This window comes from Anoplolepis gracilipes, chromosome 6 (assembly GCF_047496725.1).
Source record: "Anoplolepis gracilipes chromosome 6, ASM4749672v1, whole genome shotgun sequence".
Taxonomy (NCBI): Eukaryota; Metazoa; Arthropoda; class Insecta; order Hymenoptera; family Formicidae; genus Anoplolepis; species Anoplolepis gracilipes.
The window spans coordinates 15,365,006-15,380,283 of record NC_132975.1 but is presented as its reverse complement, the minus strand read 5'-3'; the positions used below and the strand labels follow the sequence as shown (position 1 = coordinate 15,380,283).

At 39.2% G+C, this 15,278-nt stretch overlaps 2 protein-coding genes across 9 annotated transcripts in view; one reads left to right on the top strand and one right to left on the bottom strand.

Annotated features, from left to right (window-relative positions):
* Positions 1 to 3,477, top strand: part of LOC140667009 (serine/threonine-protein kinase PLK1) — a 21,852-nt gene extending 18,375 nt beyond the window's left edge. For all 5 annotated transcript variants that reach the window (XM_072894630.1, XM_072894627.1, XM_072894628.1 and 2 more), the window contains one exon: positions 247 to 3,477. In XM_072894630.1, coding sequence (XP_072750731.1) covers positions 247 to 590 — 344 coding nt within the window. In that variant the 3' untranslated portion in view covers positions 591 to 3,477. The remainder of the gene's footprint in view (positions 1 to 246) is intronic.
* On the bottom strand, positions 2,787 to 15,278 carry LOC140667007 (uncharacterized). 4 transcript variants are annotated; one of them, XM_072894620.1, is made up of 20 exons: positions 15,004 to 15,278; positions 13,153 to 13,461; positions 12,654 to 13,019; positions 12,236 to 12,383; positions 11,791 to 12,008; positions 11,222 to 11,380; positions 10,945 to 11,097; positions 10,694 to 10,831; positions 9,839 to 10,139; positions 9,593 to 9,753; positions 9,130 to 9,476; positions 8,777 to 9,036; positions 8,275 to 8,595; positions 8,086 to 8,174; positions 7,052 to 7,389; positions 5,774 to 6,550; positions 5,218 to 5,470; positions 4,636 to 4,765; positions 4,015 to 4,445; positions 2,787 to 2,917 (listed from the first exon to the last, which is right to left on the bottom strand). In XM_072894620.1, exons 1-19 carry the CDS (start codon positions 15,086 to 15,088, stop codon positions 4,037 to 4,039), a joined length of 4,962 nt encoding a protein of 1,653 aa, XP_072750721.1. In that variant the 5' UTR covers positions 15,089 to 15,278; the 3' UTR covers positions 2,787 to 2,917; positions 4,015 to 4,036. The 4 variants fall into 4 exon arrangements, with proteins under 4 accessions (XP_072750721.1, XP_072750722.1, XP_072750720.1 ...); XM_072894621.1 differs by lacking the exon at positions 2,787 to 2,917 and adding an exon at positions 3,715 to 3,735; XM_072894619.1 differs by lacking the exon at positions 2,787 to 2,917 and having other exon boundaries at positions 3,742 to 4,445.

Genomic DNA, 15,278 nt, shown 5'->3' with positions numbered 1-15,278 from the left:
CATTCATTCCGTGTAATTTGTTACACGGAAAAGTGTGGAACTTTAAAAAAAAGAAAACACGACTCTGTTGTCTTTATCCGCGAAGCTTGATCATGACTCGAATATTTTACTTCCCTTTTTTGATACTATAAAAACAACACAATGGGAACATAACGTAAACTATTTGAGCCGTTATAGCGGCGTGGACTAAAGCTTAACGAGCAAAATATTAACGTAACCGCGAGCGCTAATGTGTGCTGTGTCTAGGTGGTGAGCTGAAAAAATATCGCGCGCCGCCGAGACAGTCGAAAAATGCTTGCGTGCCGCGAATGAGACGGTGGTTGCGTACGGACAAGGCCATCGTGATGGAGCTAACGGTACCTCTCCTGCAAGTAAACTTCTTCGTGGACCACACGAAGATGGTAGTATCACAGGAGACTGCGGGTAGGGGCTACCTGATTACTTATATCGACACCGGTCGTCGCGCGTCTTCCTATTGGCTAAACGACCTGCGTGACCTCGGCTGCACCGCGGACCTCTACGAGCGTCTTTACTACGTCTGCAAGGTGACGCGCGAGTTTGCTGAACTGGACAATAATACGATCGCCTGACAATTACCAGTGAATTCTCGCAAAATTTGTTGAAGGGCAATCAGACTCGCAATGAGATACCTGAGAGTTTTAGTTCTTATCCGGACAACTTTTTTTTTTTTGTTTTTTTTTAATAAAGCAGCAGTCGAATATTATGTAGCGGTTATAATAATTCTTTACATAACTTTACGTTACTTTGAAAAATTGAAAACTATTAATTAATATGGTTGAGAATTTTTAGTTAAATCATAATTGCTAAAAATAAGAAATTAAAATATCCGAATCTCAGTTACAGGATAAAGGTTAAAAAAAAAAAAATAGCGATGGTGCAAGTATGATACGTACCGTTAGGCGCATTTCTTGAGAAGGGAGAGGAGGGAGGTCGTAAATAAGAATGTCACCCGTGTAGGTTCGCGGAAGGTGTGTCGTGCGGTACGAATGCTTCCATTGATTTATGAACTTGTATATTGTTTCCACAAAACCAGACTAAATTGCCTGCCGAAATAGGATGCTTGCAAGATTGCAAGTAATCTTGTCTGGAGGAGAATTAATTTTCTCACGTAAAGACTAGTTAATTAATAAGTAATTGATCAGACTGCCATCGCCAGTATGATAATGTTTCCTGAATTCAAATAAGCTACATATAACTGTATATTGTTCCTCTCTCGTATCGATATTACATCTTATGAAAACAAAAACACCTGAAATTCCGAAAGCTACGCACTATTTTTACGCACAGTGGCATTTTTACGCGCAGATCTCTTCTCATTCTTGTACGAAAATAATTGAATAGATACGCAAATTATCGAGATTAATGTGATATAAATGTCTAACTAATTACGAGATATTTGGTGACACTTTTCATCATAACGAAATGCAAAACGGTCGCAATTATGAGAGTGTCAACTATGTTACTACTACCTCTGTTAAATAGATAGCATAGGTAGCTGTTAGAATATTTATTTTTCATGGCGCGAATCTTCCTAGTTCAGTGCCTATGTTGAATAAGTAATTGACGTTAGATTAGTCTCTTATTCGAGTAAATAATCGAGTATAATTTTATTACATTCGATAATGTATCATGTGACATGTAGGTATTATTCGGAACGATAAGAAATTTTTCCACGTACAAAACTCTTCTCCTGCTATAAAAAAAGCACGTATTGTAAAAATCTAAAAACTTTATTTCACAATTATCGTGCTAAGACACCGTGTTGCCTGCATTAAATTGCGTGAGAAAGTTGGACGTTTGAATATTTCAATGCAAGCGATATCTTTACAATCGAAACCAACATAAAAAAAGTCCGAAAGTTAATTATCTAAAAACATTTACACGCATGTTTTCTTTTGATCTCTCGAGACGTATTTTAGCTTATTGGGTTATTTGGAAAATGATTTTCGCGATCGTTATTGCAAAATATAGATCTGATGATTGTGTATGTGTGTGTGTGTGTGTATGCGTGTGTGCATTGCAAAAGTTGAAAGAGAAACAGAGAGAGGATTAGTTAACAAGATTAGCAAAGTCCGACAGTAGCTGAATGTATAGGGTGTGTCTCTACTGTGTTATTTTAAAGGCGTTATTTTTGTAAGATTTTCTTTCAGGAATTTGGAGTCAAATCCTAATTTTGTACAGCGTTATGCGTGCATTGTAATAAGAATCTCGCATAGATACTTTTCCATACAGTTTGTCATCGAGTACTTAAAACCAACACGTAATACATTTCGCTGTATGTGTGTATGTGCATGTGTGTGTTGTTCGGTACGAGAGAATACGAAAAGTCTCGGAAAATTCTTAGCAAATCCTAGTCACGCTCTTTTTTCCATTTTTCTAGTTTTAAGACGAGCGACAAGTGTCACTGCCATCGTTGTTACACCGTGGTAACGCGTTGCTGCTGCATCCAGGCTGTTACGTTTAATAGTTAATAATACACGCTATTTATATATTAGTTGTGCGAACGTTTGGAAGTTCATTACTGCTGGTAGACAAAAGTTTGTGGAGATTTCTCGTGATAAGCTTTTTTAAACGGACGATCTGCGTCTAGCTTTGGAATTCGTCTTCGCGGACGTTGACACTTAATCTTCTCTTACAGCATTAATGCATCTCAAACTAATAACTAATTAGGCGAATACATCGCCATATAAACTATAATTATTAATTGTTGCATCGATGACGCTCCTGATGTCATCGCCTATACCGTCGATGAATTTCCAAATAATTGTCACGTCTTCTTGTATCGCCCACGTGCGTGATGTCGAAGAAATTTCCGAGCGACGCGATCAATATTTTTGTCGTATGCATTTTTCTGGCGTGGCGCACGCAACGTGTCTCGTCTGGATTGTTTTACTTCCTGTTATCGTGTATATTAATATACCGTTATTATAACGTTATTATTAGCTCTACTTAAAGTATCATTGTTATTATATTATTATTATATAAATATTAGTATTATTTTATTAACGATTATATTATGCTATTGTTTGCTGCAGACGTATTATACGTCACGATAGCGACAGTTGTAATTTTATCTTTAGCACAATTATTAATTATTTACTAGTAATAATGGCAATTCGCTGCATCGCAGATGAGTTTGTTATTTGCATTCAATGCGACGACGATTTGTCGTCGTCACATGTAAAGAGCGCAGTGATATTATCATATTTTATTTTTTATTAAGGTGTTTTTTTTTTATATCGCGTTACACCCTTCTTATGCAACGAAGCGGCAATTAACACTAAGGATCTCAGAGTTGTTGCTTTATTCCTTCTTTTGAAAAAGGAAAATTGAAGCATTTGGGTTGAAGCAATAGGCACTGTTTCAGGATTTACGAAACAGCAAACTAAGTTTGAAGGAAAAAGAGTTTCACTAACGAAACATTTAATAAAGCTACAATTTTGATAAAACATCAAACATGTCTTTGGAAATTTCCTATACTACATCTTACGTAAGTTTATTCCAAGTCCTTTACATGTAACTTACAAGAATTTGTATGTACATTTAATTTGTTGTTTTTTTTTTTTTTTTTTTTTTTTGTACACATCTACTATTGAAATACTAGTACGAGATAGGTTTGTTTTTTTTTCTCTCTAAAAACGAGCAAACAGTAAAAAATTCATATCATTAAGTGCTTAAATATATATTGTTTAAAATGTTAATTTGTTATATTTCCTGGAAGAAAAAGATTTATATTTTTTAATAAGATAAAACTTGTGCCCGTTCAATCTTTATAATCCTTAAAATCAGAAAAGATTTTAAGCATCTTCCAAGAAATTGTCGCGTAAAATAAGCTGATATAATTTGATGAAATAAAATGTTTATTGCTGTTAATTTCTCCCTCAAGTATAGAAGAAGAAGCGATAAAAAATCCAATTACTTGTCATTATATCATTTTATTTTACGATCATCCTTTTATGTCTTTATAATCTGTATTCTTTCCACTAATCTTACCTTTATTTCGAAGAAACCTTTCTCAAAATTCGTATTGCGAGACAAAGATGAAGATCTTGGCTACGGCGCTCCCGACGAATACAGCATTATGATAGATCTCCATACTGAGATCCAGCTCGATCTCTTGTGGTCCCGGGATGCTGCGTGTCAGCACCAGGACTGCTTGAGACTGCATCGGTCTCTTCAGAGAGAAACAAGACTCTGTGGCACGCGCGATACCTGGCGGTGCACGTACATCCACTAACGCCATGGTGAATTGTATCGTCGAATCGGGCTGATGACTTCCTCTCATGGTGAACAACTCCAGTCGACCGGTCGGCGGGATGGGCAACATGCTCACGAAGGTGATGAAGTTGTAGGAATAATGCGAAGGTGATCGAAGGCAAGCCAAGTCATTTACGCGGCAATATCTTGAAGAGCGTACGCAGCGACTGAAACCGCAAATTGGTTGGTAATTTTAAGACTTTATTATTATCATCAAATAATTGACAAAATTATTTATCGATTGTCTGCATATCAGATCGTATGAGATGAATTCGAGAGCAATCGCAAATAATGATGATGATGAAATGAAAAGTAAGAAATTGAGAGAATATTGTTTCCATCTCATAAAATCATTACTTTTTCCTCGTGGTATCCCGATGATATCCCGAGGGACAGTTTAGCCGATTACAGCGGAAGCTACCGCGTATATTCTGACATATCTCGTCCGGTTCCTTGCAGACCTGACCAGTCGCACACTCATCGATATCTGCAAACACGTTGAGAAACAATTAGGTCTACGTCACGTCACGGCACGTGGCGAAATCGTGACCGCGCCGATGTGAATGTCGTGATTACGCGAGATTGAGAAGATTGCGAGGAGCGCGCGTTCGTGTTCGCCGGTGACCCTAAGCGATGCCCCAGTTCGTCTCGCAAACGGGTCAAGTACAAATTATACCGCTCCGCTTAACTGTGGGATAAGCGTGTAGGTGGAACACGTGCTCGCGTAGCTACAACACCGTGACTCACGTGTAAGACTCTCACTTTCCATCCCCTAATTACCACATAATTGCTGTACAAATTGTCTGGTGATTTATATCTTCCGCTTCCCTTTCTGCCATACAATTTTTCACATCTTTAGCATCTTTTTATACTTTAGCATAATTTTATTTTTTCTTACTTTATTTTTATAAGCTATATAAAAAGGTAAGAGATTGTTACCTTGACAAGCTCGACCATCGATCCCGAGTCTATATCCATCGGGACACTTGCACGCGTAACTACCCGGCGTGTTCTCGCAGATGCCGATGCAGAGATTGTCATTCTTGAATTCCGCGCATTCGTCGATGTCGCTACAGGATCGATTGTCGGCATTTAGCCTGAATCCGGCTTCGCATCCGCACCTATAGCTACCCCATACGTTCATGCACATGTGCTGACAAAGCCCCGCTGTTTGCTGACATTCGTCGATATCCTACAAATGTCACTCGTAATTAAATGTTGTATAAATAATTTTTATATTATAGCATAGGTATATGTATGTGTCAGATAATTTTGACAGTCTTGAAAAGTGTGATTTATAGTTACGACAGACGTAACAAGAAATCTTTATTCGCAAAACGTTACTAATTGAAAATTAATTTGCATTTATAAATATTCTAAATATCAAATTATGTTCTCTTGCAAAATTTCAAGTTTTATTTATTGCTTCAGCCGCTATTAAAAATCTGACAACAACGATGAGAAAGGATTCTAATCATATCGGTAATAAACTCACTTTGCAAGCACCGGCGGCACCCCCGACGTTTTCAAAGCCCTCGTTGCACAGGCACCTGTAGGAACCAACGGTGTTCTCACAACGGCTGTTTGATCCGCAAATTCCACTACCATAAATGCTACATTCGTCGATGTCGACGCAGTCGTTGTTGGGCCCGGGCGCGTGACCGGACGGACAAATGCAGTGATATCCACCCTGTCTGTTCTCGCAGGTCTGTCCTTTGCCGCACTCGTGCGTTCCCTCCCGACACTCGTCCACGTCGATGCAATATTGTCCAGACACAGGATCCAGAGTATAACCGGGTGCGCAAATTACTCTGGACGCACATCTGTAGGATCCCAGAGTGTTGATGCACATTTGCATAGACCTGCCGCAAGGATTCGGGCTTCTCTGGCACTCGTCTATGTCCATACACTTGCCACCGGAGCCAAGTTCGAAGCCGCGCGGGCAATTCGTCCGAGGACCAGTCGCGTTTGGCGTTGCCATCGTCGTCGTCGTCGTCGTCGTCGTCGTCGTCGTCGTCGTCGTCGTCGCCGCCGATGTGCGTGCCTGCGGAGTCGGTATGCGCGGAATACGATCGCAGCGATACGAGCCCAAGGTGTTTCTGCATTGATAACCGGGCGCACAATCGTGGGTACCAAGAACACATTCGTCGTCATCTTCGCAGATTTCGGTCGCGGCGTTCAGGGTATAGCCGGTGCCGCAGGGCAGGAAACGCGTGCACGTGTAGCTGCCGATCGTATTATCGCATCGCTGCGTCGGCAGACAATCATTTTCCTTCGAAATATGAAAATGTAGACTCGATGAAGAGGGTTTGCGTCGGTAGAAGAGATACAGGGTTTTCGAAAAGTCCAGAAACGGTTGAATATCTCAAAAATAAAGCATTTTAGAGAAAAATATTTTAGACAAATGTTGTATGGTTTCGAGGGGGCCGTAAGATATGGTACCATTAGTTTGACCTTGAATAGCCGCTTGAAGGTCATATAAAGGTCACCTTGAATTTTTTAAATGGGACACCCTACATATTTTTGCATATTCTTACTCTCGAGGTAAGCTACATTACTACGAGGTAAGAATATGAAAAAAATATATAGGGTGTCCTATTTAAGAAATTCAAGGTGACCTTCATATAATCTTCAAACGACTGTCCAAGGTCAAACCAATGGGACCATTTTATGGCGCTTTTCGAACCAAACCCTGTATAACGCGATTCTGTAATTTATCTTTTTCGGGATAAAAAAAGATTAATTATTTGAGACGATTAAAAGTCCTGGTTACCTGCAACTGGCACTCGTTGATATCGACACAAGCCTGGGTGAGATTGTCACGCCTAAAACCAGTTTTGCAGGTGCATACGTAACTGCCCATGGTATTAACGCATTCCTCGTTGCTGCTGCACGCATCTTCGAGCTCCCTGCACTCGTTAACGTCAACGCAGCCACGGTTTCTCACAAACTTGGTGCCTGCTATACACTTTTGATCCGCTGGCGCCGGCATCGCCGTCGTCGTGGACGGCTTCCTGGGGACAGGCGACTTCGCGCAGCTGTAACCACCCGGTTGGTTGTAGCAGATCTCGTCGCCGCACGAATCCAGTCCCTCTGCGCACTCGTCCACGTCTACGATACGAAACAATTGCGGATAATCAAAGTTTGAAAATATTTTTTACTTTATTACAACAGGCCAGTTGAATATTAGAATATTATCAGGACAGACAGGTTCTTTTAAGAGTAAGATTAAATAATAAAACATTATTATTCGCTTGCAAAATAAATATAATTGTTTTCAAGTTATACAGGTCTGATAAAAAGCATAGTTGAAAATAATTGAAATAGCACAGTAAAACAAGACGAAAGGAAAAAGCATAATTCTATTAGTCATTATTCATACAATATTTAGGCACAGACAACTGTTAATTATACTCAGTTACGCACGTACATATATTTAAAATTACAAAAACAACATGATGCACTCATGCATTTCCTGGGGAAATTATATTTCAACATGCTGCAATCAGTTAACCTGAGAGGGTTTGATATTGTTCTGACGAATTCTGAAAATATAAGAAATATCTGACATTTTTGTTAATACGGGAGCTCGAAGTAAATTCTACATAATGTGTTACAACTGAAAAATACATTAGAAATGTAATATGAAATTTGTTTGAAAACCAAATCAATATGTATAATAGTTGAAAAGATTCAAATGTTTAACTTTTCAATTTAGTTTTTACTACACAATTATTATAAACGTGATTTATTGTATAATTTTTATAAAAAAAAAAAAAAAAAAAAAAAAAACTATTAGACGTGTACCTGTGCACATGCGAAAGCGAGTGTGATACCGATAGCCGGAAGGACAAGCAGGTCGTTGCCGTTGACGAGGAGGAGGAGGTCTTTCGCACCTGCATACAAAATATATATTTATATTTTTAAAACTTCTTTACTTGTGTCGATAAAGTGCCATGCCCAGATTTTCAGTCAACTAGTCGAGATTTCACGCACCTGTATGTACCCGGCAAATTGACACATCTCTCGGAGAACTTTGCATCACAATTGTACTGCCCGGTCAAGCACTCGTCGATATCCTCGCATTGTCGAGTGCTTAAAGAATATTGATATCCGGACGGGCAGGAGGGCAGCCTGGTTAAACACTCGAAACCACCTTCTTTGTTAATGCAATACTGATGCAAATCAAGCCGGCAGTTGTGCAGGTTCTCGGAGCATTCGTCGATGTCCAAACAGGTACCGTTAAAGGCTCGTCTGAAACCGCGGCTGCAGGGCGGTATCAATTCGCAGACGAAAGATCCGTTGGTGTTGACGCATCTGCACGTCGAAAATTACAAAAAAAAAAATTGCATGTTAAATTTTAATATTAATTATTACAAGAAGGAATAGTTAAAAAATCAACACAAACGAGAGGACAATATTAATTATTCTAAAGACATTACGCGCAATCTCTGTGTGCGTATAAGAAATATATTCTATATAATTGAAGATTACACACCTGTGCGTACTCTGAGGACAATCGTGCCGACCTAGCAGACACTCGTCCACGTCCTGACAGCCCCTCGTCGTCGTGCTAAAATACCAGCCGGCGCTGCAGAGGGGCGAGCAATCGTAGCCCCCCGGCGTATTCGTGCATTTCTCGTGATCACGACATCCTGGACCAACCGCGCATTCGTCGATGTCCACGCAGTAGCCCGTATTCGCGTCCCTTTTGTAGCCCAGTCTACAAGGTTCCGTGGACCACGAACGATCTTTACTCTGAAAAAATAAATACAAAAAAATAAGTTGTATGAATTAAGCTGACAGTTTGAAAGAGTTTACGTTGGCAAAATGAAGAAATCTGTTACTCACGACACTATTTCTGGACACGTGTACTTTATTGTAGGGTGAACCGATGTACGGTCTCCTTGTTACCGTGCTACTGGTTGTGGTAGCCTTAGTAGCGGTAGTAGTGGTCCTGGTGGTGGTAGTAGTGGTGAACGCTTCGCAAACGTAGGAGCCGTTCGTATTAAGACAATAATGAGTGAGTGTATTGCAGGTGTGAAGGCCGAGCGTGCATTCGTCTACGTCTTGGCAAGAATCATTGCGTGCCCGAAAACCGGATGGACAAATCGGAGAACATCGGTAACCACCCTGCGTGTTGACGCAACGCTCGTCTATTCCGCATGCCGCTATCCCGTTAACGCATTCGTCGATATCTGCGATAAATTATCGTCTTATCTTCTTTTGCTACGATAAATCTATGATATTTAACGCGAGATTAATTTATTTCACGACGCAAAATCCAAAGCTGCTTGAAGTAAAAAATAATTACCGATGCACCGGCGAGATTTTCGGTCGAAAAAGTAGCCATTGCCACAATTTTCAATCTCGTTCACAACCGACGAGACAACGCTCGTTCTTTCCGACTGGAATCGTTGATTGTCATCGCTCTCCGTGGTGGATGTATCCTTGCCATTTTCAACTGGTACGCATCTAATATATATTTATTTAAATTATAGAATAAACCCGATTTTTGGTTTTTATTTTTTTCTAGCAAATACCGCGAATATTTTCACACCTGTAACTACCGAGCTCATTGATGCAACGCTCATCGCGCTCACAAGAATGTAATTGTTCAGTGCACTCGTCGACATCGATGCACGTCGTCATTTCCGAGTCGTTTGCTGGTTTATATCCCGCGGAACAAGTTGGTCGCACGTTCTTTCGCTCGGCAAGATTCTTCGTGGCAGTCTTCTCGATCGGCGGGAGCGGAAGTAAATTCGTCAAAGGTTTCATACATTTGTAAGCCCCTTGTGTATTAACGCATATCGTGTTGAGATCGGGACAAGGATTGTTCAATTCGATGCATTCATCTATATCTAAAAGAAAAACAAAAGGTAATATGTAAATCGCAGGTTGTGAGATTTATTTTTCAAAAGAAACAATTAATTTTTTTAAATAGAAAGCAAAAATTCGTGAAAAAATCTTGCGTTATCTATGCGTAAGTAGCTATAAGTTTAGATTTTTGAAATTAATTGAATAATTGTAGAATTTTTCATCACACGTTAATTAATCGCAATCCCGTACTAATCATCAGAGGCACACTCGCGTTTAAAAAGTTAATTCATTACTCACATGCGCAAGGGAGATACGAGGATGAGGCGGAGTTGCATGCGGAATGAGTTCAACGATGCGATCAAATTCAATCAGACTCGCATCGAGTTAATCGAACGATACTTATATATTCAAGTGTTCGATCCATCTTTTACAACGACGACGAAGAAAAATGCGGTCGCGAGATGCGCTTACATGCCTGCCTAGTAGGAGGAGGTCGAGGATTAAATTCGAAAGTTTAATTTATCAAAAAATGACAATCATTGCGTGCCGCCGCATGCAAAGAGAATTCTCATTGATAGAGAATGAATAAGCTTACCGACACAAATGCCCAACCCGATATTGTACGTGAATCCTTCTTCGCACTTTATGTCGCACTCGTAAGCACCCTCGGTGTTTCGACATTGCTCAACATCTGTCAGACAGCTGTGAATAGCCTCCGCGCACTCGTCCACATCTAATTAAAAAGATAAGTGAAAGGGAAAGAAGATACGAGAGAAAATTCCGAGGAAAATTATTATCACTCCGCGAAACCACTAAACTACTGATTCACTACTGATGCAATATTACCTCTGCATTGTTGCAGCGACCTGTCAAACTTGAATCCCGCGGGACAAGATTTCACCCCAGTCATCTCCAGACACGTATAACTACCCTGCGTGTTGACGCAAAACGGCTTATCGGTGGCACAAGCGTTCGATAAGACCGTGCACTCGTCGATATCTGACAAAAAAAAAAAAAAAAAAACACGTAACACGATATGGATTTTTAATTCTTGATTACTGATTTGCAATTGGCATGATAGAGCGATTATCGAAATAAGAGACGCATTATTAATTATACTTACCTACGCATACCCCTGTATGTTGTTCCCATCGGTAGCCCGGAGGACAAGATTCGTAAGGTGCATTTTTGGCGAATCTCGTCGTGACGCAGACGTACGATCCTATGGTGTTTTCGCATCTACCGCCGGGACACGCGTCGCGCTTCAGACACTCGTCCACGTCTAGTGGATGCATTGGTGTCGACGAAAAAAGTTGGCATCACATGCGAATGCACGATTACGGATACAAGTACAGCGTAGCGTGATCGACAATTAATTTCATCGAATTAAAAAAAAAAGAAAAAAAAAAAAAAGATATAGACTCTCTCAATCGCAATTTGCACAAGCGAGGTACAAGACAGAGATAACAGTGCTCCAGCAAAATACAGCGATACAGAATCGACGCAGTATTGTGACGTACGTGATATAATATGAAACATTGAACGAATCTGACTAACATCGCATTGACATTAGGCGAGGAAACGCGTTTCTTTAATTATTACTCACGCTATAAAATAATAAATTTCAGATATATTATACATTATTTGCTCTCTTACCTGTATCTGAGATACTTTCTTAAATTGTATACGTACCGTCGCACACCTGATTAATGGCATTATAACGATAACCCGATGGACACAACGGCGACAATTCATCATCCTCGTTTGATTTCTTATCGTTAGTATCCTTGGGTGACTTTGGAACACACGAACGTCCGTCATCGGCCAGATCGTATCCTGGATTACAGCTACATATAACAGCTACTCCATTATCGGTGCATCGTTGTTCGCAGGGGTGAGTTGATTTGCATCTTAAATGAAAACAAATTATTTTTAATATTTTTATTATTAGTAATAGAGGTAATAAAAAAAAATTTATTTTTAATCTTTTATTAGAGTCACGACATTGTTGCCAGTAATTAACTAGGATAACGATCCTTTTTTTAATGTTTGCTGATCGATAGGGTTATTTTTACACACTGTATTTTATTCACTTTTCTTTATAATAAAAAAAGATGTTAACATTATTCTTGCATACCTGTCAGCCGGCAGATCTTGCCTGCAAGTCTTCCCGTCCTCCAACAAAGTGAAGCCGTCACGGCATTTGCAATAATACGAGCCCGCTGTTGGTACGCAAATGTCAGAGCAGAGTATGCCTTTCATGAGTTGACAGATATCGTCCAACTCTGTGAAAATCAGAACGCGCGATTTAAAGTCGCGCTTGAGGAAAAAAAAGTTACGACTGACAATGAACAATGTCTCTTTCCATATTATACTCCGCGGAACATGTGTGATTTGACATTTATTTACGAAATAAATATATTTATCAGTTATTATTATTATTATCTCAAATATTGTAAGGAATCTAATTTTTATTTTATTAAAAGAAAGTGAAGATATGTATTATACAAATAAATTATAAAATACATATTTTTTCTACAAATTATATATTATACCTGGAGTTGGTATCGAGTACGGTGTGGATTCCGACAATGTAGAGGATGCATCATCCGACAGTGAGGATAAAGGCGAGGTGGGTGAAGAAGCTGACGACGACGACGATGACGACGAGAAAACAGTGCTTTCACTCGATGATTCCGTCGTCGAATACGGCAACGATGGTGACAATGACGATGAAGACGACGACGATGACGGGAAATCTGAATCAGTTTCAGTGCTTTCGCTCGATGATTCCGTCGTAAAAAGAGCCATCGTGCTCGGTGACGCTTCACGACAACACTCCAAGAACGCCGGATCCCATGGTATGCCAAACGAAAAACTCTTGAAGGAGCATCCTTGATCCATAGATCCCGTAAGGATACCTGACATTTCGACAGGAGGATAATCCATGCGAACAATTTATGATTCAAGATAAAAAGTTTATCGAGTTTTCCCAAAGTTTATACAAGAAAGGGGTAAGTTATGGAGATTTAGTAAAAAAAGAAAAAAAATCACCTAGCTTGCAGCCCTCGCAACAGTCGCGATGATGATCACTGCGACCGGATGTCCTCGACTTAGCGCCCGCGCTTGTCGCGCACGCGAGACCTTCACGCGCGTCGACTTTTCCCTTCTCGCATTCCAGCTCATGATAGGCTCGAATGCAACAGATGTCTACGGCTTCCAAGCAAAGACCTTGCTCCACCCTCGGCACTCCGGCCACCGGCCCGATAAACTTTTCACACTTAAGGCCCTCCTGGGCCCAAGAAGTGCCCAGATCGCAACATTTCTTGAACTGAGCTTCCATTCTTCCCTCGACAACCGCCGCTATTTCGAGCGATAAAGAATAAGCGAGACGTGTGTAAATTTACTCGCGGAGGGCAAAAATAGTATGCCATTGAGAGAATTTAATTCTAATTTAGTGTATTCTACATTTAAGAATTTATTCAAATTAAAATTTGTCAATTATTATCCAACTTTTCCTAAACATTAAACCAAATTGACAGAAAAGAGACGCGCAACTGCAGAGTTTTTTTTTTTTAACAAGGAATACCTTATCTTTGCAAGTAAATTAATTCTAAAAGAATGGTGTGGCAAACTAGGTCAAACGCTCTATTTGGTTTTTGTCAAGCTTATCATTCTCTCGATTCTTTTGTCATCTTTGTTCTAGAAAAATTTATCTTTTACTCATATGCTATTTCTATAAAATTCAAATATGAAGGAACCTGATATTTTCTAATAAAAATACACATGTATTATACTGTCTTTTATACGATTATTCTGTCGTAAAGCGTACAAGGAAACTTATGAAATCTATTGATATCTATCTAAGAAAACTAGCGTGGAAAAAAGATGCTTTGCACATTGATAACAGCGACGAGATCTCGTTTCTCGGAAAGACGGCGTGCAACGCTTTTCTCGCTGACAGAAGCGAGTCGTATATTTTATCTTGCAAAATATATCAATCTATTCGCAAACAGTTTCTATGAAGAGTTTAGAGAGCTCCTTCCAATATAGCGCTTTCAATTGTCCTTCAATATGTCCGATCTATTACATGTGAAAATTAATTTATATCAATTGACAAAAGTTACGTACATCACCATGGGCGTCACGCGTATTCTTTTTGATAATTTATAAAATCACAAACCTCCTACTGGCAATTTAAATTTAATATTAAATTTTATGACGAGTATGTCGCAGACATGTGACATGAAATTTGATTTTCTTTTTTTAACGAAGAAAATTTAAATTATATATACCTAAATAGTCGTTAGAAGAGCATCTAATGTTTTAAAAACAATTTTACTTGTGCGTGTGTGCGCCTGCTAATCTCTTTTAAATATATATAATGTTATTGATATCTTTTTAAAATTATATTTGCGATTAAACTTTTACTCTTTGGAATTGCTTGGCAGTTTTGAAGTATCGAATGCGATTCATGTAGCATTCTGCGTGCATAAATGAGCCTAGATCAATGGAGAAGTAACTAATAGGATGATTTGCTTGCATATACATTGAGCGCCGTCGCGACGCAATGAAATTTAGCTGATCGCAAATATTAGCAACGCGAATTCGGTAATTCTACACAAAAAGAAAAGATGATAAAAAATTGAATTAAATTTTTTTTTAAATATTCTCTTTGAAAAATTAAATTTTATTTTTATTTAATATTTGTCGAGATTACACAATGTCTATATGTATAAAGAAATAATCATCTCTGTGTCAAAAATGAAAAATATTATAAAAGCCAAAATTGATTAAATAAAAGGAAATTGCATTTTTTTAATATATCATGATTATCTTTACAAAGATTAATTAAATTTCTCAATAATAATATTCTTTAATCGTTATCGAGACTAAGAATGATACCTCGTTTGTGCAGGATCAGCTGCTCCAGGTGGACCACCAAAAGAAGGACAACAAAGGACGCACCAAGATTGACGTATTCTGCCATCTTCCCTCATTGATTTCCACTCGATTATTATATTCGCGTCGCGATCAGACACCGCAATTTAATGTTCTTATCGTGAAAAAAATCAGCAATTGGACCTATCCTCCCTTTCGCGCCGAAACTTGGTGAAAAACGTGTAAGCGATCGCTCTCAGCAAAAGTTTCGCCCGGATGCGTCTCGGACAAGCGCTCAG

Coding starts and splice junctions, on each gene's coding strand:
- LOC140667007 (XM_072894620.1), bottom strand. CDS start 15,088: ATGGCAGAATACGTCAATCTTGGTGCGTCCTTTGTTGTCCTTCTTTTG. Junction 12,009..12,235: donor CAAGATCTGCCGGCTGACAG/GTATGCAAGAAT, acceptor TTTTCATTTAAG/ATGCAAATCAACTCACCCCT. Junction 4,446..4,635: donor CGGGATACCACGAGGAAAAA/GTAATGATTTTA, acceptor TTGCGGTTTCAG/TCGCTGCGTACGCTCTTCAA.